This window comes from Solanum tuberosum, unplaced genomic scaffold (assembly GCF_000226075.1).
Source record: "Solanum tuberosum cultivar DM 1-3 516 R44 unplaced genomic scaffold, SolTub_3.0 scf00522, whole genome shotgun sequence".
In the NCBI taxonomy this organism is placed as follows: domain Eukaryota; kingdom Viridiplantae; phylum Streptophyta; class Magnoliopsida; order Solanales; family Solanaceae; genus Solanum; species Solanum tuberosum.
In genome coordinates this window covers 316023-343170 of record NW_006239440.1, presented here as the reverse complement: position 1 = coordinate 343170, position 27148 = coordinate 316023, and the positions used below count along the sequence as shown (strand labels likewise).

Below are 27148 nucleotides of genomic sequence, written 5' to 3'. Positions count from 1 at the left end.
ATGGCCTATTGATCACTTCCTATCAAGTAATTTTCAGATTCTAGCAAGACTACTCAGGAAAGTTCTTGTTTTTGCACCTAGTGCTAGACTTCATGCAAACCTTACACGCACATGACTACATATTCCAGTTTCTTAGTTAACCAATTTATGTTCCAAGCTCAGAATGTTCAACACATTAGTATTTAGGATGTCATATAAAGAGCCTATTAGTCAAACTTTCGGGTTAAGGACATATTTGTTAGTGTTTCGGACACACACGAGCTCAAAATATAGCTGTTGGACAACTCTCAACACATAAAAACTCCAAAAAAAACTTCACAAATTCATGAGAACACACAACAAAACACTAACAACTTTATCAAACACAAAACAGTGCCAACATCCATACATTCTAACAGTTCGATGGCAAGTTGATCACCACCCCCTTCCCAACAAAAAGGCTTTTCCCTCAAAGTGAAAAGATAAATACAAAGCAGGGCTGTGAGGAGGGGTCCTACCTACGGCGCACTGCGCGCCGATATTCGGAGTAGTAGTAGCAACCTTATTAATGGGTGCGCTCTCAAAGACTGGGGCTGGAGTAGGTTGGTTGTTGTCAACAGGAGGTACTGTAGTGCTACCAGACGCGCCGGTTAACATCGCTTCTCGCCACTGTTTCTGAAGTGTTGCGGCTTTTCTGGCCAATCTCTTAGACTCTTTTTTAGCTTTATTGATCTTTCCACTCAACCTTAGAGAGGTCTGTCTGCTTCTCCTCATCATAATCCACTTACTTATGTTTTCTCTTGCCAGATTTGTGTTTGGGCACGTCGTCCCAGAGGTCATCAAGGACTTGAGTGGTAGGAAGCTTGCTGAACAAGCTCTTCAAGGACTCCGGTACAACCAGATGAGGAACAGTAACTATCTTCTCAGCTAGTTTAGCCATCTCAGGATGCATCTCTGCCAATTGTGCCCTCAACTCCACAATATTTACCAAACTTTTACCCTGCACCCTGCAACTGACTTTGCATATGGAACTCGAGACCGTCCATTATTTATTTCAACACGGCAAGTTCTTTCTGAATCTCATCCTTCACACGCTTTTTTGCAGCTACGAATCTCGTTGTACTACTTGCGGTAGTTTAAGCACAATCTGGTCCACAATCGACTGGGTCTGCCTCTAATCTTTAACTAATCTCTCAAAGATCACAGTAGGTATAGTGACGAAGGTACATGTAGCCTGGGAAACTGAAATAGGTGGTGGTGGTGCCCCCTCAGCTGGCTGTGAAGAATCTTCATGCTAAGTACTTTCCTTATCATGTGGGATGACAACTGGTGTATGTTGTACTACAACATATGGTCCCACTACACCGTCTTTTCCACAAAACATAGGGTTGGCTATGTCTTTGATTTTGGAAGCGGTAGTCACCCTGGATGCTTCAACACATTTATCCACTAACTTATTCGGTGGAATGTTAGCCAACAAACAAAGTTTCCCTATTAGAAAAGTAAATGGAAAACCTGCTCTCTCATTCAGTGCCCTATCCCCCATCTCTGTGGTGATGATCCGGCTATATTCACTAAATATCCGGTCGTGAGGCAAGTAACCAATGATTCTAGTGATGGTCAAAGTGTATTATCAGTTGTTGTAGGCCGCAACTGTGCACTTACTATTACCCACCAGATCTTTGCAGGAAAATTGAGAGACGCCTTTGTAATTTGCACATGTTGCTCGGACACCCATGTTAAATTCTCTCTCTCTATGGCGATGTATCCTGCAATACATCGCATGATGCACTCTTGCAAACTAGGATCCTTCATCTCTGCCTCACTTGTCAGAACATAGTGCTTACCCTCAAATAATCCCACTTATGCTGGAGATGTGTACTTCGAGCTATGTAGCATCATACTGATCATAGCCTCAGATATTCAATGTATGTCTCCTCACTGAAACTACATCCAAAGGTCCCTAAGTGGCTGCAACTATTTTATCTGCCCTCTTAAAAGTGTCAGTATCTGTAGGAATTTTCATTAGATCAACTGCATAAGAGGAATAGAATTCTCAAGTTATATGGCATGTGAATTCTCCCAGAGCATTGCTCATTCATTCAAACTAGTGAAGCTGGAAAAGTCTGTAAATATCAGGGAATGATTGAATGTCTGCCATCACTACTCTTGTTTCGCGTATAATGGGTCAACCCCCAAAATCTCCAGTCTTCGCCACTATGTCGTGCTTGGAGAAATCTTTTTATCGTGGGACTGTCCACATCCTACGAAAATAGTCAATAATTTGTTGGCGCACTACCAGGTTAGACTTCTGGTGATGAACAACTTGTATCATTGGGACCCCCTCGCTATCATCATCATATTTTCCCTGAGCACCTTATTCTTCTTATGATTTTGTTTCAACTTCTGCTCCTATATCTGGTTGAGGTGCAGCTGCATTCTCAGAATCGTTGTCAGAGTCCTCACCACTCCCAGAACTGCTACCAGAGTCCTCACCACTCCCGGATCCACTACCTTTCTATTCAGATTGGCAAGGAGTATTCTTTAGGATACATCTCTCTGTCCGTGATCTAGTTGCTCGTGGGGAGTGATCTTCGATTTTTGTATATATCTGGACCTCCGAGCCACTAGATTCTGCTGCATTTTCACTTTGAGTCGGTGAGGGAGGTGGTGAAGGGTGTGGTTGTGCATTATTTCTTCGTGGCCCTATAACACGTGAGAAATTACAAAAAAAGTGAATAATCTAACTAATTGAAATGACACACTAGCGGGTACTTAGACTTCCCTTGTGTATATATGATGTGACTCATTGCCTTAAGAATGTCGTCACCCAATCTATCATTAGGAAGAGTCACATATTAAAATTGAAAAACTAGATTAGTTATAAAGAACAAATATATATATATATATATAAATTGTTTTAAATACGGAGGTCAGCATAGGCTGTGGAGGGTACCATAGTCTGTTATGTCCCTCGTAAACACGAGACAGTGTCAATAATTCAACTGGAAAGTGTACTGGATTTGGTTCACATAGGGCTCCACGGACTGTGGAGTGAACCATGATCCATTTGGGCTTCTTTGACCTGAGTCAGTGTCCACTTCAATGTCCATTTGTGGACCACGAATAGTTTCACGGTCCATGTTTCCCTTCACGGTCCGTGAAGCCTTTCGTGGACTTACATTTCGTCCAAATTTCTGGTCAATTTCATCTTATATGTTTACAATGCCAGATTTCATCAATTATCAACACAGCCACAATTTTTGAGACATCTTTGCACATGGATGAAACTAATCTACCTAATCTCACCAACCCTTATTCAAAAAAGAACAATACACGTCTATTATGAACATACCCACATACAAACACTTGTCTTTTCTGAATTTCAACATAGTTTAACTGTAAAACTGACATGGGCACATTTACTTATGCAATTCAGACTCAAATTTACTTATGGGTGATAGAGAGACTGTTTAATATCAATAAGAACGTTACAAATTCGAGATATGAGAGAAAACCTCGACCTTTGGCGCTTAGGAATCTATATAAGACATTTGAAATCTTTTAATGTTACGCTGGTCGAGTCGGGTCGGGTCTACTGGGCACTACTAGACTAACTACGACGGACCGTGATGAAGCTCGTGATGAGCACCACGGTCCGTGAAAGTTACTTAAGCCAGACAACTAACATGAGGTTCACGAGAGGCTAAATTGTCAGTCCAAGGTCTGACGAACCGTAAACCCTTCTGTGAACCTATTTGGTGCATTTTACAGTAGCTCCTTTAAGAGATTGGTGATCCTTCACTGTCACCACTCAAGGGTACACCTTAGGTGTAACATGGCCTACTTGACCCCGAAGGGGTCTCATACAAGCCCTTAGCACATCATAACATAAGATAATAGAAAAGTACATAAATTTTAAATACTTTTATCCATACAATCGAATAATTTTCATAAAATCAAGGGGAAGTCTTTTACTACACTTTTGTCTCAAACCATCTAATTCAACTTTAGAATAAAACTTTTAGGACAAACCCATACAATAGTCTCAACATGAAAATAAAAGAAATAAGGGAAATAGTAGGTTTGTCCTCTAAGCTATGAGGACTCACCAAATCTTCAACTTCTTCTCTCCTTAGAAACCTAATTTCAAGATTGGAACTCAAATCTCCGAACCCTACATTTGATGAGAATGTAGGCAAAGTATGCATTAGTACAAAATGTACTAAATATGTTAGCTAGCAGATATCATAAGAGAATAACATAAGGGTTAGTCAACATAAGACATAATCATATGAAATACTTCATGAAACATCAATTATAAGAATAAGACACAATATCATAATCATAGGCAAAGTCTCCAACATACAAATCATATAAGCCTTACTCAACTCATAGTCATTCATATCATCATAGAGGGACTATTCTCAAGTAACCTCAAAGCATACTTGTGCAATGCATGGATAGCATCCCATAATGCCATCCAAGCTAAGTCTCCCTTTTTGGTCATCCTAATCATAGTCCATATGCATAGTCTGGTCTTAGGCTTTCATATCATAAGAGTACTATACCCCTGAGTAACCTCAAAGCATACTTGTTCAATGCATGAATAGCATCCCATAATACCATTCACACTAAGCATAACCTTGAAGTCACCATAGACATACTTACTATTCCTTAGGTCTCATTCTTTAACTTACTTCATATAGACAAGGTAAATATCACCTTTATTCAATCACATCATGGAACGCAACTATAGCAACAATCCATCAAAACATACATCATATAAGAGAACAGTTTCTTGAATAACCTTAAGTCATAATTGTGCAATGCATGAATGGCATACCATAATACTATTCATGCTAAGTACTACTTTTAAGTCCTCATACTAATACTTCTTGGTTTGGAATCTAGTTCCTCTCTTTAGATCTTAGACCACTATGAGGTACTTCATCAAGAACATCTTAGTTCATTATTATGTTGAACCCTATGAGATACTTCTTTAAGCATGTCAAGATTCATTATTAAGATGGACCCTATGAGATACTTACTTAAGCATGTCTAAGACCATTAATGCTTTTGAACACTATGAGATACTTCTTTAAGCATGTCTTAGTTCATTGGATATGGAGATTGCTACTAGAAACCTTAACTCAACTATGTGAAGGCTTCCATCTCATGAGACCTAACTTTGGGAAAACCCACACTCTACTACGTAAGAGTTTCCCCTTTACCTTGGATAGTCCTCACATCAACTAGGTGTGGTTCTCCTTTCAACTTGGAGCCCAGACCCTCTCTTGTGTGACACTTCATCTCATTGTCAATATCCACTTGAGGTCAAGAATACACCCCAAGATTTGACTATTAATCCTTGCTTAACATTCATGTCTCATTGAAGGATTTCCTTGACAATCAATTCATGTTTAAGTGATTCTATCACTTTATACTTTCAAGCATTTATAGGGTAGGTTAGGTGAGTATAGGCCTTCTACCACAATTCTACCTATTAGACTTCTATTCATCACATTAACTATACTCTCAAAGTCCTAGTGATTTAACATTCATGACTACAAGCCTTACTCGCAAAGCTTTACTTCATTCTATAACCATTCATATTTAGATCACAAGACATTCAATCACAATCTTCATTATTAGGTGATTTTAGTCATAACTCATCATGTAAGTTCAATCTCAAGCCTTACTAGTCAAGTTCCATCATACTCACATTATTCTAATTCAATTCATGTCTATATGTTTCTAGTCTTAGAAAATTACTACTAATAACATTAATTCTAGAAAATCGCATATGAACCTTCAATTTCACCTGTCATGGCATAAACCCACATAATTAAATTTCATCAATTAGACTAGGGTTAACCATGGAAACATAGAAATTCGTCATAATATCACAATTCAATGCTAAATCAATCATAATTAGGTATTATCCAGTCAATTGGAATCATACACAACATAGGAAGAACCCCTAGCTTAGATTGGGTTTTATCTTCACAATTGGGGGAAATCTAAGGGGCTCTATGGGTGGAAGAACCCATAGACGAAAAAGCTAACATACCATAATTCAAAGCCCTTATACAAGCTTGCAACAATGGAGTCTTGTTCTTGACCTAAGCTTCAGGCTCTATCTTCTACTTCAAGTCTTGAGTTTTCTAGAGAGAGAAATATTTGAGAGGAGAGTATTTTGGGGATTTGATTTGGGTCTTGGAATAAATGACTTAATTGGGTGAGTTTTGGTGTTAAAATAACTTATATAGGGGTCCTACGCTTCGGCAAAACGACATAACTTTGAGTTAAAAATTTGGGAAAAGAACCAAGAAGTTCCCTTGCTGGAAACTGGTAAATGGCATGACGGACGCCTTCACGGATCATCATCATCACCACGGTTCGTCAAACATGTCGTGAAGAATTTTCAACCTGACAATGCATCACTATTTCGGGGATAACTTTTTACCCTGAGACCGGAATTGAGAAAACTCGGTGGCGTTAGAAAGAGGACTCAGATACCTTTAATTCTATAGGTCATGGCCCACCCATTTAGTTTAGAGCTAAGATATATGATCATTTTAAGTTGACCCTACACTCTAAGTCTAATGAAAACCCTTCACGGACGTCTTCACCGTCCGTGTGGGGCTTCACTGACCGTTGTGATTCCATTGGCCGTTGACCAGTAGCCTAGCTTGCCTCCCCTTAGCCCCTAAAAATCTAACTCATAACCACGACGCCTCTCACGGACCGTGGTCGCCTTCACGAGCCGTCTAGTGGCTCGTGGGGACGATCCCTATTTTGGGCAGCCTTGTGAAGCTACTGCCTCACCTCCACGAGTGGTCCCACGATCCATGGTGACCACCACGAGCCGTGTAGGCTCTCATGGTAGGCAGTCAGTCTTCTTTAGCTACTGCCTAGGCATCATGGGCACCACCACGAGTTGTGGTGCCATTCACGACTCATGTGGGCACTCGTGGAGAGTGTCAAGGCCCAATTCTCTAGTTCATGCCTAGAACTTAGCCCCTAGCTTAGTCTACTAGATTCTGAGGTGTTACATTCACGATCTATGGTGTTGCTCATGAAGAGCACCATGGTCCGTGATGATGCTCGTGAAGACTTCTAAATCCCATCTCTTGATTTCTTTTGTCCAACTCTTTCCTGCACACATCAACACACTGTGACACTATAAAAAGAAGAAAAATATGCTGAAATGTACACTACCTATTCCATTTACAATCATGGGTTTCCTCACAAGTAGCACATAATTTAATGTCGCAGCGCGACAGAGGTTACTTGATTAGTCAGAATTCATCAAGCTTGCATTCATTCACTATTTTCACTTCCTCTGGGACTCCCAAGTATGCCTTGATTCACTGACCATTGGCTTTCAACCACTCACCTTTTTCATTCTCAAGCTCAATAACACCTGACTGAAATACCTGAGTTACCTTTAATGGCCCAGACCATTTGGATAGCATTTTCCTAGGAAATAGATAAAGCCTGGAGTTCAAAAGTAGCACTAAATCACCAGGACTAAAGGTCCTTTTTCTCAATGTGCTTATCATGGTATATCTTCATCCTTTATTTGTACAATACATACCTCTCATAAGCTCTCAGGTGGAACTCATCCATTTCATTTATCTGTCAGGTTCGCTGTTTCACACCAACTGAGGTTCATCTTTTTTAGTGCTCAAAGTGCTTTCTGCTCCAGCTCGATAGGCAAATAAAATGTCTTTCCAAATACCAACTGATATGGGGACACACCAATGGGAGTCTTAAAAGCTATCCAATATGCCCACAGAGTATCATTCATCTATCTTCCTTGCCCAATCTATTATGTTGGCATTCACTGTCTTTGCCAATATCGCTTTGACTTCTCGGTTCGATACCTCGACTTAACAACTTGTTTCCGGATGATACGGTGTTGCTACCTTATGGTGTTTAACCCCATATTTGGCCAAAAGTGCACTAAACACTTTATTGCAGAAATGTGAGCCTACATCACTAATAATCGCTCTAGGTGTACCAAACCTTGAGAATATGTTTTTCTTCAGAAAACCAGCAACATTTTTACCATCATTTTCAGGCAGGGCGACTGCCTCAATCCATTTGGACACATAGACCACTGCCACCAGTATATACTTTTTCCCATAGAAGCTCACAAATGGGCCCATAAAGTCAACTCCCCACACATCAAACAATTCCACCTCCAAAATAGGTGGCATTGACAGTTCATGCCGACGAGCGATGTCTCCTTGCCTCTGGCACACATCATAGCCCTTGACTAAATTGATTGTGTGTTGATGGATAGTAGTCCAGTAGTACCCACTCTGAAATACCTAGTGGGCAGTCTGTGCACCCCCATGATGACCACCTACCGGAGAGAAGTGACAAGTTTCTAAAATATGCAGCATCTCAGCCTCAGGGATACATTGTGTGATGAAGTTGTCAGCACACACTGTATAAATATGGTTCATCCCAAAAATACTTTCCCACATCATGTAGGAGCTTCTTCCTTTGTTGGAATGTCGACCCCTCAGGCATCAAATCACTGACAATAAAATTTGCAAAGTCAGCAAACCAAGGAATGAGATCAAGAGAGGCGACTAATACCTACTCATCTAGAAATGAGTCATTGATGTCTTACTCAAATTGTTCTTTCTTCTATGCCTCCAACCTAGACAGGTCATCAGCCACCTGATTTTCACAACCTCTTCTATATTTGACTTCAAAGTCAAATTCTTGAAGCAACAGCACCAATCTTATCAACCTCGGCTTTGCATCTTTCTTCGCCATTAGATATCGCAGTGCGGCATGATCAGTATGAACTATCACTCTAGTGCCCAGCAAGTATGCCCTAAACTTCTCAAATACATATACCACAGCAAGTGGCTACTGCTCAGTAACAGTGTAATTTCATTATGCCCCATTTAGTGATTTGTTGGCATAGTAGATTGGGTGGAAGATCTTGTTGCGTTTCTGTCCCAACATAACTCCCAATGCAATACCACTTACATCACACATCACCTCAAATGGTTCTAACCGATACGGACCAATGATCATTGGGGTAGAGACTAGATTTTCTAGCAGGAACTCAAAGGCTTTTAAGCATGTGTCATCAAAGGCAAATTTCACCTCATTCTCGAATAACTTGCACGAGGGATGTGCAATTTTTGATAAATCCTTGATGAATCGCCTATAGAATCCTGAATGACCCAAAAACCTTCGAATACCTTTTGCACAAATAGGTGGAGGCAACTTTTCAATTAACTCAATATTTGCTTTGTCTGCCTCCAATCCCTTCAGTGACACCTTGTGACATTGGACTATGCCCTTCTTGACCATGTCCGAGAAGATGGACATCATACACCTCTGGAATGTAGCTGGTGCATTACATTATCCAAATGGCATGTGTTTGAATGAAAAATTACCATAAAGACATGTGAAGGTTGTCTTCTCCTAATTTTCCGACGATATTGATATCTGGTTATACCCAGAGTATACATCTAAAAAGCAATACCACCCTTTACCAACCAACCTATCAAGCATCTGATCCATGAATGACATTGGAAAGTTGTCCTTCAACATCCACTTGTTCAGCTTCCTATACTCTATGCATACACGCCAACCTGTGACTGGTCTTTGCGGAATCAACTTGTTTTTCGCGTTGGCGACCACTTTCATGCCACCCTTCTTCGGAACTCACTACACTGGGCTAACCCAATGGCTATCAGAAATGGGGTACACCACCCTTGCATCCAACCATTTTATGATTTACTTTTTAACCACCTCTTGCATTGGTGGATTCAACCTCTTGTGGTACTCTATGCTTGGGTTGCAGTCTTCCTCGAGTTGGATTTTATGAGTACAAAAACCCGGAGGTATCCCAATGATGTCAACAATAGTCCAACCAAACGCTCTTTTGTACCTCATCAAAACTTTAATCACAGCTTGCACTATTCATCATTTAGATATGCAGCCAAAATAACTGGTAATGTGTTATTCATACCCAAAAAGGCATACCTTAGGCAGCTGGGTAACTACTTCAGCTCAAGTATAGGCAGTTCCTCAATAGATGGTTTTGCTGGAGGATATGGCATGTTTTTGGTGTGGGTCTAACTTCTTCGGAGCATAAGAATGTGACCCCATGCCTTGCAGAGCATTTAGAGTCTCCACCTAATCATCCTAGGGTTCTTCCTCAAAATTCAATAGCACGGCTGCCAATGTTTAAACAGCCAACCTTTCCTCAATAGCAGCTTCTTGCTCCCCTTCCCCGATGACTTCTATAGTAGACACCACATTCATGTCTCGTGGTTGCTGTATATATATGAATATTTTAAACTTTACCTCTTCATTATTGAACCTGAACTTCAGCTCCCCACTCTCCACATCTACTAAACCTCAACATGTAGCCAAGAATGGCCTCCTAAAGATTATGGGAACTTCAAAATCAACCTCGCAATCCAAAATCACAAAGTCTGCCGGAAAATTGAAACTATCCACTTTCACAAGCACAACACATAAGATACCTACAGGCCGCTTTACTTACCTATCAGCCATCATCAACCTCATCGCAATATGTTTTGGAACACCCAAGCCCAATTGTTTGTATATGGCTAGAGGAATTAGATTGATGTTAGCCCCTAAGTCACACAGGGCTTATGCAAACTCAAATGCTCCTATGGTGCATGGTATCGTGAATGCACCTAGATCCTCTTTTTTCTACACCAATGATCTTGTAGCAATATCACTACAATGATGAATATTATTAGTCGATCAAAAACTTGCAGCTCTCTTCTTTATGACTAAGTCCTTCATGAACTTAGCATATCTGGGAATCTGTTCCAGAGCTTCTACCGATGGAATGTTCACTGATAAATGTCTCAGTATGGTTATGAACAAGCATCCCATATTCAACTTTCTTCTTGAGTCTTTGAAGGAATGGAGGAGGCGGTCTCGGTCTTTGTTGTAGAGGAAAAGTTGCCTCTTCTTCTGCTTCCTTTACCTGAGCTGACCTAACTATTGGTTGACCCCCTTCTGTATCATCTACATGTTCAAATTCAACCTCTTCGTCCTCATTCCTCTTTGTTCTATGTTCCTGCTCAATACCTATAGGTTCTGATTTATTAAGGATCATACCGCTTCTAGTAGTAATGGCCATGCAATGCCCATCATTTTTGGGTTTCGCAATAGTGTCACTTGGTAGTGAACCATTCTTCCTTGGGTTCAGCGATGCTGATAGTTGCTCCAACTGTACCTCCAGCTGCTTGATAGAAGTGGTGTGAGAATCAACTAGCTGGCTCATACTAGAAAAAATCATTCTTCATTTTTTTTCACTCCTGCATCAGTAGATTCAATCTTCTGCAAAACCTTCGCTAACATATCCTCGATTTTAGATCCGGTAGAGTTACCTCCTACTCGATCCCTATCACCTGGAGGCACATATACACCACCGTGGTCATTCATGTATCCCTCTCTATTTTGCCAGTTTCCTTGCTCTCTATTTCCAACTCTTTCATACTACCCCTCTCTTGGGTAGTTTCGACCTTGATTCCAAGAATTATATCCTTGGTTTCTCGAGTTATAATTTCGGAAACCCCCTTGGTTCCCCTAGTATTTAGCTTCCTCATCTAAGTCGATGTCTTGATCATCATACCTTTGAGATGCACCGACAGCATTCACATTTTCTGAACCTGACATGAAGTGCTTTGTAAGCACATCCATTTGAGTCCTCATATGGGCCATGTCTTGGTCCCTTTCTTCCTTTCGCTTCTTTTGTTTAGATGAAAGATCAAATGTGAACCATAGATCTCTGACTTCAGCATCTCTGGTGTGCCATGCTCTATTGTTCTTTGAGACTTCAACATCTTGCGGATAGTTTTCCTACGTTCCGGATCATAGGGAATCAATGGAGATCCCTCACTTCTGGTATTTAGCATACACGAGTGAACTTACCTATCTAAGACACAGACAAAGAACAAGATATAAAATTAGGAAATATAACTACAATTAGAATAAAAGCTAGTAAAATATTTTTGAATTGAAATTCCCCGGCAGCAGCGCCAAAATTTGATACGTCCAAACTTACACTTCAATTAAGAATTATAAACGGTCTAAGTCAATTTATAGAACTCAACAAGAGTTGAGGTCAATCCCACATTGAATTTTCTTACAAAAATAGTTTACTATCGTGTTTATTTAACTGTTATTATTATTTCCTAAAGAAAGTAATTGTGAAATGTAAAATGGGTTTAGTTGTAGGTTTACGTAACAGGTTTAAGTAAACTATATTGTTAAAATATCCAGCTAAAAACAATGAATAGAGTTTTAACTTCAAGGTTGTGAAGATAAGCGAATGAAACCAGGGTTATGTTCCCTAGGACATTACATTTACTGTTGATTCGTGAACAAGTTTTAGGTGATCTATTCTTTGCAAATTACAGGCGAGTTAAATGTATCTAACACCTCTCAGTCTTGTTAGATAACTCCCACTCGAATCTTGTCGGTATTAGAGTGTTATCAGATTTTACCATCACATATTTTAGTGTCAAAACTCCCTTCTCTTGAACTCGAACTTTCACTCCAAATAAACAGATTAACTCAACTTTTTTCCTAACTATTGATTTTCTCTCGAACAATTGATAGATATAGGCAAGTTCTAACGCGTGCACTCATTAGAAAGACTAAATAATGAAAGTCGAGTTATGTTCTGCATTTATGAATCATATTCTACTCATTTTATGAATCTACACTTAGATTTAGCCAGTCATGCTTTCAATTGAATAAGCAAAGATCATTATTGAATACATTATGAGAAATAACTTACGAAAATTTGCAAATTCAAAGAAAACTTGATATTCAAAAGCCAAATCAAACTTCAAGTCTCGATCCAATGTTAATCTATAATAAAATGACAGTAGAATAATAGAAATGTAGTTTCTCATTCCATATATCACTAGATAAAACAAAAATACGACCTAATTAAGTCAAATAGTCTACCTAAAAAGAATCCTACTCAAAGTAGGACTGACTTGTTGGACTGCTTAACAGAACGGTCTGTCATGAGCTTCATGGTCCGTGAAGCCTGCCGTGGTCTCACACTTAGACAGTGTGAGACCGCTTTTCTTGAAATTATTCACGATCAACATCACGGGCCGTTAGAAGGACCATGGCCCGTCTAAGTTTCCATGGTCCTTACTTGACCAAACCCAATCATAACTCCTTAAAGTCTTCTCATTGGTTCACCTTCACGATCAGCCTCACGTGTCGTTATGAGGACTACGACCCGTCTAGGGCCCCATTGTCTTTACTTGAACTTTGACTTGCAGTATCAAAATTTCCATGCCCACTGCTTCATCACCACAAGCCTTATGATGGCTCATTCTGAATACCACTGCCCATCCTAGGCTTCGTGGTGTTGCCTTTAGTGCTTACTTTTCATGCATCTTTTATGACTCTCCCAAGCAAGTGCAAACCTGTCTACCAATTCAACGAACACATCAAATCTTACATAAATGCACTTGATTCTAGTATTAATCCTTAGTTTTGAGCATTGAATTGCCAAGATTTCACGGCATATCAAGAATCAATTAGTTGAGGGTGTTAATTGGGAGGCCGAAGTCTATATGAAGTCTCGGTATCCTTATATCTTTCCCTATACTCCTACTCTAGCTTGAGGTATTAGTTCCTCATGATTCATTCTATTGGATTCATGCATTTTAGTCATTCTCATGTTTCCCTATGCATGGATGTTCATGAAAACTTGATTTTGATGTTATGATTTAGCTTGGAATGATACTCCATGTTTATGTGCATTTTGATGAAATTGCATTCATGTTGGGTTGTTAGTTTCTCTCCTACTCTATTCATGCTAGTTTGAGTCCCATTCAAAGATGAATGTTTCCAAAGGGGGAGATATTGTAACACCTCAGAATTAGAAAAAGGAAACATTTCACCTTTTAAGCTACTGGTTGTGTTCTATAGATTTATTCTACGGGTCGTAGATGTTTCTATGGACTATAGAGTGCATCTTAAAGAAATGGGTCAAGTTTTAGGAAATTTCAAGTTCCAGTAACTCTCTCTACGATTGAATAGGATGGTCCGTATAATGGACTACAAACCATAGGAAGGTTCTGTACCGGACTTAGTGATATTTTGGGGTTAAAATTGAGTTCTACGGTTTGGGTCTATGGATAGTTGGAAGTCCTAAAGTCCCTAGAAAGGTCTCATCAAAGTTGGATGATATGTAAGGTTAAATTACTTTGGTCTACGGTTGACCAGTACGATCCGTAGAAAGTCCCACAGATCGTAGGTTGGTTCCATATAGTGTGTCTGACAATTATTTAATGGGGGTATTTAAGTCTTTTCCTATGTTCTTAAAGCCTAAGTTATGTCGTTTCGACCCTAATACCTAGCCCTATATAAGGTTTCTAAGTCCTAAAATTACTCACTCTAAATCCATTCACCTAATTCCCCAAAATCCCAACCAAATTCATCTCTCCCAATTTCTCTCCAAGTCTCACAAGAGATTCTAGGGTTCTTCAAGTTTAAGTCTCATTTGTTCATCAATTTCTTAGGACTTTAATATCATGGTACGTAGGGATTTCATCAATGGGTTTCATTCATCCATTGAGTCCCTAAAGATTCTCCAATTTTCTAATTCAATTTCCCTAAATTGGTTAGAATTTCATTCAATTTCTCATGGGTTCTATTTGTATGGATTTAAATTTTTTGATTTTAATCATATATGATTAATTAGATTCAATTACATTCTTTCCAATCAATTCCATATAAACCCATGCATTGATTGGGATTTTTGACTATGAACCCTAATTTGCATGAATTTGAAGAAAAGATATTAATCAATGAACAATATTTTAATGAACTTGTGCAAAATTTATGAAAAGGGATTGTTTATTATCTAGGTTGCTTTAAGATAAGCATCGATTAATTGTGAAAGGATTTTCTCACCTATGCATGAATTTTTAAAGGTCTTCCACATTAAGGGATCATGGTTTGGTGAAAGGTTTTCTTACTCATGTATGACTCTAGATTTAAGGAGCTATTCTATGATGTTTTTATCTTGGATTAGTAACTTAATTGTGTTTTTACATGGATGATTATATGTTTGTGAATATGACTATTCTGTTGGGATTCTTACTTAGCATCGAGAGGATATTGAGATGGAGGCTCTCCTGTTAGCATAGGTTGGGTCTCCAGTAGAAATCTCCTTATACCTAAATATTTTCTCTTGTAGGTTGTCTTAAGTGATATAGCTAGTGGATCCACCTAAGCTAGAAGTTAAGTTCCTTGCCTTTCAAAGTAAGTACATATCTTTGGTGTGGGAGCAAGACACTAGATTCCACGTTATTGTTTACGTGGTTTATGTCGGTTAATAGTAAATATGTCAAAAAATGAACCAAGTTACTTCCAAATGTTTATGAAGATTTCCTTATGATTTTAAGATGCATTGATCATTTTCATGATTTATGATGTTCATAAAGGTTTTTACAATGTTTAGCTTGGTCATGCACATACTTAGTACATTTCATCAACTAATGCATCTCCCACTTTGTCTATTATATTGTGGATATGTATGTCAATTGTCTTTTGTAGGGATTTTTGGGGTCTTATACACCATGTTACGTCTAGGGTGTACTTTAAGTCATGATAGATCTCGAGTCAGTTCCGATTGTAATTGAATTTTCGGAAGTGTTTCACAATTATTTTCACAGTATTTCTCTGGGAAGGGAAATAGACTTTGGTATTCACCTTCTCCCAGATATGTAGCCTATTTCTATTCCACCTTATCATATGGCCCAGATAGAACTTAAGGAATTAAAGGATCAGTTGAAAGAAATTTTGGATAACGGATTCATTAGACCGTGTATCTCACCATGTGGTGATCCTGTGTTGTTTTTTCGAAAGAAGGATGGTTCCCTCCAAATGTTCATTGAGCATCAATAATTGAATAAGGTTACTATAAAGAATAAGTATCTTATTTCGAGGATAGATGACTTGTTTGAACAACTCCAAGGAGTGAGTTACTTCTATAAGATGGACCTACAGTTGGGTTCTGACCAATTGAGGTGAATGAGAGTGACATTTCGAAGACGGCTTTTCGAACTTGGTATGGTCACTATGAATTTTTTGTGATGTCTTTTTATTTGACTAATGCCCTGGAAGCATTTATGGATTTACTGAATAAAGTCTTCAAGCATTTTCTTGACAAGTTTGTGATTGTGTTTATTGATGATATTCTGATTTAATCACAGAGTGAGAATGAGCATGTTGAGCACTTGAGGATTGCGTTTCAAATTCTCAAGAATTGTGAATTATATGCTACGTTTAGCAAATGTGAGTTTTAGTTGAGGTCCATTGCTTTTCTTGGCCATATTGTCTCTAGTGAAGGTACTCAAGTTGATCCTAAGAAAACCAAGGCGGGTAAAAATTGGTCTATACCTTTGTCCGCTTTAGATAAATGGAGTTTCTTAGGTTTAGTCGGTTACTATAGAAGGTTTGTGAAAGTATTTTCCTCTATTGCTTAATCATTGACGACTTTGACTCAAAAGATGGTGGAATCACCATGGTCGGAAGCTTGTGAAAACAGTTTTGAAGAGTTGAAGGGTAGACTCACTTCAACCCCTATCTTAACATTACCGGAAGGATCAGATGGTTTTGTGGTTTATTGTTATGCTTCAATAATTGATCTTTGTTGTGTATTGATGCAACATGAGAAGGTCATTTCTTATGATTTAACAACCTCTATAGCTTGAGAAATCAAATTCCTAATGTTGAATTATGAGCTAAAAATGATAAAATTACACTTATATATGGCAAGCTAAATGACCTTCGCAAAGGCGGGCCTCAGAGTCGTGAATGCAGTAGTAAACCAGGCCGGGTCAATACTGGCCCATCTCTGGAAATGCAAGACTCTACTTGTAAATGCGTGATTCAATATCCCATATCTCCGTGAATGTGGTGGTCCATATCAGAACCTCCATGTACGCGGCTCAAGGCTCATGAAGGTGAAGCAAGAGAGTATGGTGCATCAACAAAAGTTGCAATAGCTCAAGTTAGAATTTGTAAAATGCCCCCATAAGGGATCGGGTTTCATTTAGAACCCTGTGTACACAAATGATCTATTCTATCCCAACAAATTTAACATTCCGCACTCAACAGAGATGTCAAAACATTAAATGGAGTTCATCTTGACCAAAAATAGGTCCCACATTCAAGGTTTTATTCAAGTCAAAATCGATAAGGTAGCTTAAAATGAGTCTAGAAGTCTCGGGATTCAAACCAAGGGTCCTTCTACACAACTCGACGTTTTCAAAGCTAACTTAACCATCTGAATTGCAACCTGAGGTCATTTAACTAGAGTATTGAATAAAGTCAACTGTTCATTTAGCAAAAGCCCTGAAACATGAAAACTCGTATAAAAGCCAAATGAACAACCAGGTGACTCTTAACAATTACTCCTAGTGAGTCACAAATGACTTGGGTTCACTATAGTAAAGTTCTAAATGGTGAAATACAAAGACATGGGAAAATGACATAGCGGGTCATTATCATATTGTATTGTATTTCAATGCATACTATTATATGTCTGTATTGATTATGGTTCCTATAAGGTTTTGAACAAATATTAATTTTGTTTTCATCATTCTGATGTAAATCCGATTCTAGAATAATTGATTGTCTCTAATCATGCTGTCTTTGGGACTCAAAGACATTGTCTCGAATATCCATGTGTATACTTGTTCAATTTTAGACATGTTTAAGTGTCTATTTGTGCACACCAAAAATTAGAGGATATAGATGTAAGTTTAAGCAAATTTAAAAGGTATATTTATGTATAATGAGCAAAATAATATGAACCTACAAACGTCAAGTAGTAAAATCAGAAAAGGGGTTCTAAAACTCAAAATAGTATAACGCACCATTATAATTAGCTCTTTGACTTAGCATATAGCTATGTGGATCCATAAAAAATTCCATCCTTATTTTACTCACTTGAAACTTAGTTCAAGTCATTAAAATAAAATGATAAATGCAAAATATTAATTGTTTACACCATTTATTAAAAAAAATAAAATTGGTGAGTAAATTGTAGATCATGAAATTTAGAGTAGATTTAGTATGTAAGGAGTTGTATCTTCATTAACTACAAAATAATTTTGGCAAGAGAATTAAGGAACAAAAAAGTTTAACAAATTGAAAGTCACTCCTTCCAATGTTATATAAAGGCTATGAGACCACCCAAGAAATATAGATACATAAGAAATTTTCCAGTTCTGGTACACAACAATGGCATCAACAAGAATCACCCCCAAACACCTGCATTCTTTCCACGCTTTAGACAGAGAACTCTTCATTAGGTTGGTCGTGATCTTACATCATGATCCGGGTATGTCTCTTATAGTCATGGCTATGTGGCTTTGGCTGAAAAACCATGTGAGTTGTTTGAATTTAATTGTTAAATTTTTAGATTTACCTAACATGGTAATCAATCAACTGGCAAAAGAAGCGGTCGCGTGCTTGAGGTGGGTGCAATCAAAGGTTCCCCATATATCAAATCTAGCAGGGGACATACCAATCACTGTTGTGGTGATGGATAGAGCCATGTCATTCCAATATTTCTACAAAATCAGGTTCACCATGATAAGTGGAATAAAAAATTACTTGAACAATTACTTGAGGATATGCATATGGTTCCACCAACATCATCAAAACATTTATTGTATGCTCAAATGGTGGTTCGTGATGTTTCAACCATTGATCAGATTTTGAGCACAAGTCCTATTGCTAAGTTCAAGATGAATGGAAAAGATGTTTGGGCTAGAAAATATGAAAGCAAAGATCAACATATCATCAAGAGACATATCGCTATATAAATTATAAAATTATAATAATTATATTATATTGCCTATTGGTAAAATATATATATATATATATATATTATCAGTGAGGATAAATAATATTATGAAATAAAAATGTATTCCCTAATTCAGTTTTCTATAGTATTTTACTTCTTTTTTTCCTTGCCTAAAATCGACTTGCCTCACTCTAGTTCCAATTGAGAAATCTGTTCTTACTTGCAAAAAGTTAGAAGAACTTATTTATTATCCCCTCTAGTTCCAAATTATTAGATATATTACTAACTTGGATTTCAAAATTAGTCAAATTAATCCTAAAGAGTTGGAAGAATTTAGTCATAACTAGATTTATTATGATTTAAAATTTAAAATTTGGATTATTATGATATAAATTTTGGTAAATCTAATAATGTTTGAAGTTATAATTTGTTTGTCAAAATTGGTCAAAGTGACCAGCAATAAACGACAAAATTAATTTATAAGTAGACATACTTAAATGATTTCAGAAACTAAAATCTAATTTATCAAGATATGAAATATTTAGTAAGTATTGAAATGTCACGATCCTAGCCGTTGTGATTAAACCATGTCTAACCAATGAAACCATGTTAGAACTGATCCATTTAACTCAATAATAAGCATTAAGACATGAAATAAGAATTCTAAGCTTTATAAATAAAATAAAGTGTGAAAACATACAATTACACTCCCCAAAATCAAAAAATCAACGTACAAGGGCCCCAACCAATAAATATTTAAGAGCAACTAAACTTATAAAATAGAATAAGTAATGTCTGAAAGGAGTAGACATTGGTCAACATGAGAATCTGTGATAACTTTTATAGGAGTAGTTGACCCTCATATTGGTAATATTGTTACACTAGAGTTGGAGTCGCATAGAAGACTCTCGATCCCAATCTACACTCAAAAAAAAGTGAAAAAGTAACATTAGTACACACACAATGTACTAGTAAGAATCAAAGGACAATTTAAATTAGTAAAAAGTATAGAAAGTACCATGCCCCAAAATCGAATCATGATGGTATCTACCATTAATCATAATAGGCAAGCTAAAACACAAATAACATGCATTAAATAAAACTAGAAATAACTAATATAAATGCAATAATAATAAGATGATAAAGGGAACCATAAGATATATATCTACAAAATGGTACTAAATATAAAAAGGGCACGAATTGAATAATAAATATATAGAAGAACCAAAGTCCAGACCTAGTGTCACCAGTACAAAAGCGTCTAAAGTAAAAGGATAGAACTATATACGGTAAGGCTGTCTAACAAAATAAAACATATAGACGGTAAAATAAAGAAAGAACGTGCTTGTTCTCACGTGCCAAGAACTCACCACGATCCAAATAAAGACCTACTCAAACGATCAAATACTGATTTTTAACTAGTATACGATCCTATACTAGTCAAGCTAAGGCAAAAATCAACCTTAACTAAGGCTTTAGGCTAAGCTACTATTCTAAAGTCCCAATATGGCTAAAGCATAATTAAGAATCAATCAAGTCTAAAATTCATTCAACAACATTTCTAATGATAAAAAAAACTCAATTTATATGGATTCTAACTAAGTTAAATCTAAAGAAAAAGTTGTAACCTACCTCGAAGTCAAATTTGTATTAGAACCACTACTCGAATGCGTTTCCTTTAATACAAGTCTCAAATCACTACCATGCTATAAAAAATGGAAATTAAACGTCAATACAAGACTAACAATACACATATTGATGTTGCAAAATTCATATAAGAAAATGGATCAAAAACTGACCCTATGAAATGGAAAACTGACTTCGTCATTATTTTCTCATCGAGGTGACGATTGCACACCCCAAAGTTGTCCAAGGATGTAAATCAAGTAATACCTCAGATGGTCTACAAGGTTACTTTGAAAAATTCAAAAACAATGAATTTGAGGATTAAATCAAGAATTAAACGTGAAATAGAAGCTACAATATGCAATATATGGCAAAGGGAAAGAGATAGACCATTAAGCCAAGGGAAAATATCAAAAAATGAGCTAAAACATCTTAAATTTAGATCTAGAACAATGAGTTTTGTCCTTCACTTATTTGAGAATAAGCGGAGGAAGGGACTTAAGACACTCAACGATCATAGCTCAGGCGGACCTATGGTCAAATGAGTGATGATGCTAGCACAAAAAAGGGAACACTAGAGTGGAGGTCAATTGTCACGACCCAAAAATGAATGTGATAGCACTTGTCTATTCCCACCAAGACAAGTCATCATCAACCCAACAAAATGAAAGGAAATGCGAAAAAGGAACAAGAACTAGATAAAAGGAAAACACAAATTCATTCTATCAAAACCTCTTAAACCTTGTTGTCATGTGTACAAGCCACAAATACATAAAGTGCTTAAATGAAGATAAGTACAAGTTTCAATGTCTTTTTTTCTCAAGTAGAACAAAACATAATAAAGGAAAAGAGGGCTCGTCGGGAAGACAAGCAGCTACCTCTCAAGTCCTTCAACGAACCTCAGAAGGGGAGAAGAAGAAGAACAATCATGCTCTACCGGGATCAAAATTGTAACAACTCGAATTTGGAAAAATAAGAAAATAATTTTTTAGGGATTGTAGGTTGTCTATGGGTTCCATCTACGGACCGTATAAGCTTCTACGGGCCGTAGATAGCAACTGTAGGAATGGGGAAAATGATTTTCTAAAATGAAGTCCTAGAACCCTTTTTATGGTTCACCAGGATGGTCTGGCATTCCTTGTACAAGTCATAGATAGGTCTCGTAGATGAGTACCAGACTTAGTGAAATTTTAAGGGGTAAAGATGGTTTCTACTATTGGCATATACAAGCCATAGGAAGACCTACGAGCCATGCGTGGGTTCTGTCAAAAGTTGTTCCAAAATAATAGTTTCTGAACTTTCCTACGGTTGACCAGTACGGTCCGTAGAAGTACCTACGAGCCATAGGTCCAAACCGTAGATGATTTTCGACAGTTATTTTAAAGGGCTTTTGGGTCTTTTCCATAATTGTTTTAACTCAATACTATGTCGTTTTTCCTTCTACCCTAAGCCCTATATAAATTTTTTAAGCCCCAAATCACCCACTCTCAATTCTTTCTCCTAAATTTCATAAAACTCACCAAAGTCATCCTCTCAAATTCTCTCAAGGCTAAGGAAGAAGAAGAAGAGCTAGGGTTCCATTCAAGTTTTCAATCCTCCATTCTTCTTGGGATTTTGGCATTAAGGTATGTGGGTACTCATCCATGGAGTCCTTTCCTCCATGGGGTCCCCAAAGGTTTCCAAATTCCCCTTTCAATTGCAAATGATTAAATTTAGGGTTTTAATTCAATCTCATGGGTTTTATTCAATTGTGATTGATTATTGTTAATTAAGTATTCTAATGCAACATTCAATGTTAATACATGATATTAAGTTAAAATTATGTTGACCCATGCCTAAATTATGATTTTCCAACTAAGAAGGTATGATTAACTCATGAACCTATGAGTTATGAAATTGATGAAGAGATGCATGCTTTTATGAAGTTACTATAGATGATGTAAGAATGCTTTGAGAGGAAAGTATCAATGCTATTGTGAAAGGTGTTTCTCACATATATGGATTCACATTGATGAAAGGTTTTCTCATCTATATTGAATTACTGTTAATAAGCTATTCTATGTTTTAATTTTGAAAGATGTGAATTGGTATGGATTATTGTCTTTCCTATGTTAAATTGATAATTGACTTTTATCTATTTAGTTGGATTAAGACTTAGCACCGAGAGGGCTTGAGGTGGAGACTCAAATAGGGTTGTCTCTAGTAGCAACATCTAGTCCCTAACTACGTGCCCTCGTAGAATTGTCTTAAATTACCTAGATAGTGGATCCACTTTAGCAAAAACACATGATATGAACGGATTCTACACTGGTAAGTAGTTTCCCCTTCTTTCGGTATGAGGGATATACCAGATTCAATGATATAGCTCTCATGGTCTTATTTTCTATTAAAGCTAACATCTCACAAAATGAATGTGTTTTCTTCAAAGCTTTTACTATGTCCTTTATTTCAAATGCATTGAATATATCATGTGATTTACATGTTTTACTTCCTTTGTTTAGAATGTCCAATTATTAATCATGTCTACATGCGTTAAACAATTTATACCATCATGTTCATGTTTATGCATACTGCCCCATACTAAGTACATTTCATGTACTAACACATACTTTTGCCTACATTATCTCATGAATGTAGGGTCTGGCGTTCCTACTTCGCATTCTCATGGCTAGTTGGTTTCTTAGACTTTAAATATTGGTGAGTCCTCATGTTCTGAGGATCGAGACACCATTTTTATTGGTTTATGTCATTTTGTTTCAAACTTTGTATGTGTTGTATGGATTATATCTCAATCACTTTCCTTATAATGTATCAAATGAATTTGAAACTTATGTTACACTTCCGCTTTGTGAAACTTTTCATATTTGAAATGTTTTCTTTCAAGTCTTTACTTTTATTTCTTGTATGATGTATGTTAAGTGGCTTGTGTAGGGCCTCTCGGGGTCCTATACACCATGTTACGCCTAGAGAATAATTTGGATCGTGATAGGAACCTACCCAAGTGTACAAAAAAGGAGTGAGTACCAAACAACATGGTACTCAGAAACCAACCAAATAAATAAGGCAGCGTAGCTAGAAATCGAATAGTCCTTTCATCCCAATCAGACCTTCTCAAACTATAACCTACATAGAATTCAGTCCAACCTAAGAGTTTCAAAAAACACGGCTCACAAGGCTTATAATCACAGTTCAACAGTAACGGTTCCACAACCAATACATATCAAGTATTTCAATCACAAGTAGCAAGTAATTCAATCACAAGTAACAAGTAGATCAATCACAAGTAACACATAGATCAATCACACTTATCAAATGCATCAAATCATAAAAGTTAACTCTTGCTAGAACCATATCCCTTCAACACAATATCACTAGCCAAAATCATTTCCCATCGGGTTTATATCACATCACTAGCCGGAACCATTTCCCATCGGCTTTATATCATATTAGTAGCCTGAACAATTTCTCATTGTCCTTATATCACTAGTCGGAACCACTTAACATTGACTTTATATCATATCACTTACTGGAACCATTTTCTTTCGGCATAATATCACTAGCCAAAACCATTTCCCATTAGCTTTATATCACTAGCCAAAACAATTTCCATCGGCTTTATAGAACTTGTCTCAACATGGTGTACAACAATCAATGAACATAAGAAATTTCACACCGTAAGGAAGAGACAACAATTCAAGTCCATGCTCATGCCATCAAACAAATAGGGTTCAAAGGCAATTCACAAGCATTAGAATCAACATGTTGCCTTTTCATTAATTCCATTTTTATTCATTAAGGTTAATCAAAAGGAACAATGAACTCATAACTCGTTTCCATTACTCCCCAACACACACAATGAAAGGAATACACGATCCTACTAAATTAACAAGGATTAAGAAATCAATTGCCTCAATTCAATCAACTAGTTACTCCAAGCCTTCAGTCTTCCCTTTCCTAACAATGTCCAAAGCCACACAATCAATTTCAATCAAGTATTCACAATAAGATTCTAAAATTAATAATACCTAATTCATGCTCTTTGAAAAATTGGGCTTTCAACTTGAAACCAAATTTTTAAAATGAGGTTTGAATTGAAAATTCTTTACTTGAAAACATTACCTAAGGCATTTGGAACTCATTGGCCAAAATCATTTCGAAAGAGGATTAAAAATAAGTTCACAATCACTATTTTAGTTTAGAACTGCAGTTCTTGAAAAACCTTGTCATTTGTCAATCAAAATCCCAAGTTTTAATGTTAGAATCCATAAATAGTCAAAGGGAAATGAAGTTTTAGGTTCAAAAAAAATACCCAAATGATTCAACATGAAAAATCTCACAAAAATTGCCTTCAAGGGTTTTACATAGCTCAAAAATGGAAAATGGGGCTTAAACCCTAAAATTTGCAGGTCAAACCCCCCTTTGATGTCGCAAAAGCGACTACTAGTTTACAAAAGTGAACTCCAAAAATAATCGGACCTATGCTTTCACGAATCGGGCCTTCAATGTCATGAAGGTCGCGACCGCGAACAGGCCCTTCACAATCACTAAGGAAAAAGGAAATTGAACCTTCACAAAAGAAAATCAAACCTCGCAAAAGCGAACCCACCCTCATGATCTCGATATGCACCAGAACCCAGAACTCAGTAAAATCAGCCAACATAGAAATCATCAAAAGGACTCTCGGGATTCATTCAGAACCACGTACACACAAGCCATATATGCAAATTAACTATACTCGATATTCCAGAATCAATGAAACTGTCAAAAGATGAATCCAGGGTCTCCTTAACCCAACATTTGTGAAAGTCACAAGAAACTAACAAAATGTCTAAAAAGGCCAAAACAAATTCGGGACCTCTGAAAATAAAACCAAGACCTCTCTTATACCTAAAATCATTCTCCGAATCCAACGGAACTCTCAAAATTCTTATCGGAGCATCTAAAGCCTGAGTGTTGACCAAAGTCAACCCAAAGGCTAAAACTCCACAAATTTCCAACTTAGGACCTCAAATCCTCAAAAAGACTCCAATCTACAACTGATTGTCCTTCCGGACCAAGTTTTACGTTCCAGGACTGATGGAATCGATAGATTTCCATTTAGATACTTGAAACTCCAAAAGAAACAAAAAATCACTTTTTAACAACTTTAGCCTTTCAAACTTAAAACTTACAATAAAATTCACAAATTTTTACTCAAAGTTTGAACTGACTTTCAAAACTAAATCATAAAAGACTCGAGGTCAATATCGGGAAGGAAAAATGGTAAATTTATAGAAAATTACCGAAAATGACAAATTCGTCATTACATTATCCACTACTAATAACCATGTTTGTCTCTGAACATAAAGCAAAAGAAAGTGCCTGAAGCCTTGAAAAGATGAGGATCTGCTGCATGCATATCCGACTTTGTCTACTAAGTCACCTCACTAACTGAACGGTGCTTTCACTACATCTTCACTGAAGCAATCTCCTTGGTACTGAGCTTTTGGTCCTGCCTATCCAAGATTGTTATAGGCTCCTCCTCAAAAGACAAGTCTTGACCCAACACAACTAAATCAAGAGAAAGTACATAGGACTGATCTGGCACGTACTTCTGAAGTATGGAGACATGGAAAATGGGATGCACAGCTGATAAACTAGGTGGCAAGGTAAACTTATAGGCCACCTCTCCCACTCGGCTCAAGTTCTCAAAAGGCCCAATGCATGTAGGGCTAAGCTTGCCCTTATTTTTGAACCTCATCACATCCTTTATGGGTGACACTCGGAGCGAAACATAATCACCCTCTATAAACTCTAGGGCTCGATCTCTCCGATCTATATAACTCTTATGTCGACTCTATGTTGTCAACAGTCTATCCTGAATCATACGAACATGATCCATAGAATCTCTATGAAAGTGTGTATCTAAGGAGTCATCTCAACTGAATCAACTATCGGATCAAAGATCTACACCGTCTTCCATACAAAAAATCAAATGGGGCCATCTGAATACTTGAATGGTAATTGTTGTTGTAGGAAAACTCGGCTAAAGGCAAATGATGATCCCATATCACTGAAATCAATCACACAAGCTAGGAGCATGTCCTCCAACAATTGAATCATCTTCTCGGACTAACCATCAATCTGAGGGTGTAAAGCAGTACACATATCTAACAAGGTACCTAACCATATTGTAGAGCCTTCTAGAAATGGGAAGTGAACAAAGTATCTCGATCAGAGACAATGGAAACAGAAACTCCATGTAGTCGCACAATCTAGCTAATATAGAGTTGGGCTAACTTTTTTGTCGTATACTTCACCCGAACTGGGATGAAATGAGTGGACTTGGTCAGCATATCAACAACCACCCAAATAGAATCATAACTAGCTACGGGGATAGGTAGTCCCAAAATAAGTCTATAGTGATCTATTCCCACTTCCAAGTAGGAATAGGCATCCTCTGATATATACCACTGGACCGTTAGTGCACAAACTTGACCTGTTGGCAATTCAAGCACCTGGAAACAAAATCTTCAATATATTTGTTCATGCCACACAATCAGTAATTCTGACTCAAATCATGATACATCTTCAGCGCTCCTGGATGGGTGGATAATTGAGAACAAAAGGCGTCATCAAGAATCAGTCTAATCAACTCACCCACCTTGGGCATATAGATCCTAC

The 27148-nt window shown here is 37.4% G+C and overlaps 1 protein-coding gene across 1 annotated transcript; it reads right to left on the bottom strand.

The window, feature by feature from the left end:
* Nucleotides 1-7672: 7672 nt before the first annotated feature.
* LOC107058463 (uncharacterized) lies at nt 7673-8207 on the bottom strand. The gene is made up of 2 exons (XM_015304193.1): nt 7914-8207; nt 7673-7729 (listed from the first exon to the last, which is right to left on the bottom strand). Exons 1-2 carry the CDS (start codon nt 8205-8207, stop codon nt 7673-7675), a joined length of 351 nt encoding a protein of 116 aa, XP_015159679.1.
* Nucleotides 8208-27148: the final 18941 nt, after the last annotated feature.

What these genes read in the sequence shown, in the direction of transcription:
- LOC107058463 (XM_015304193.1), bottom strand. Translation starts at nt 8,207, where the DNA reads ATGCCACCTATTTTGGAGGTGGAATTGTTTGATGTGTGGGGAGTTGAC. An exon ending in ATGGGGTTAAACACCATAAG is followed by an intron (nt 7,730 to 7,913) that starts GTAGCAACACCG and finishes TCCCCATATCAG; the next exon opens with TTGGTATTTGGAAAGACATT.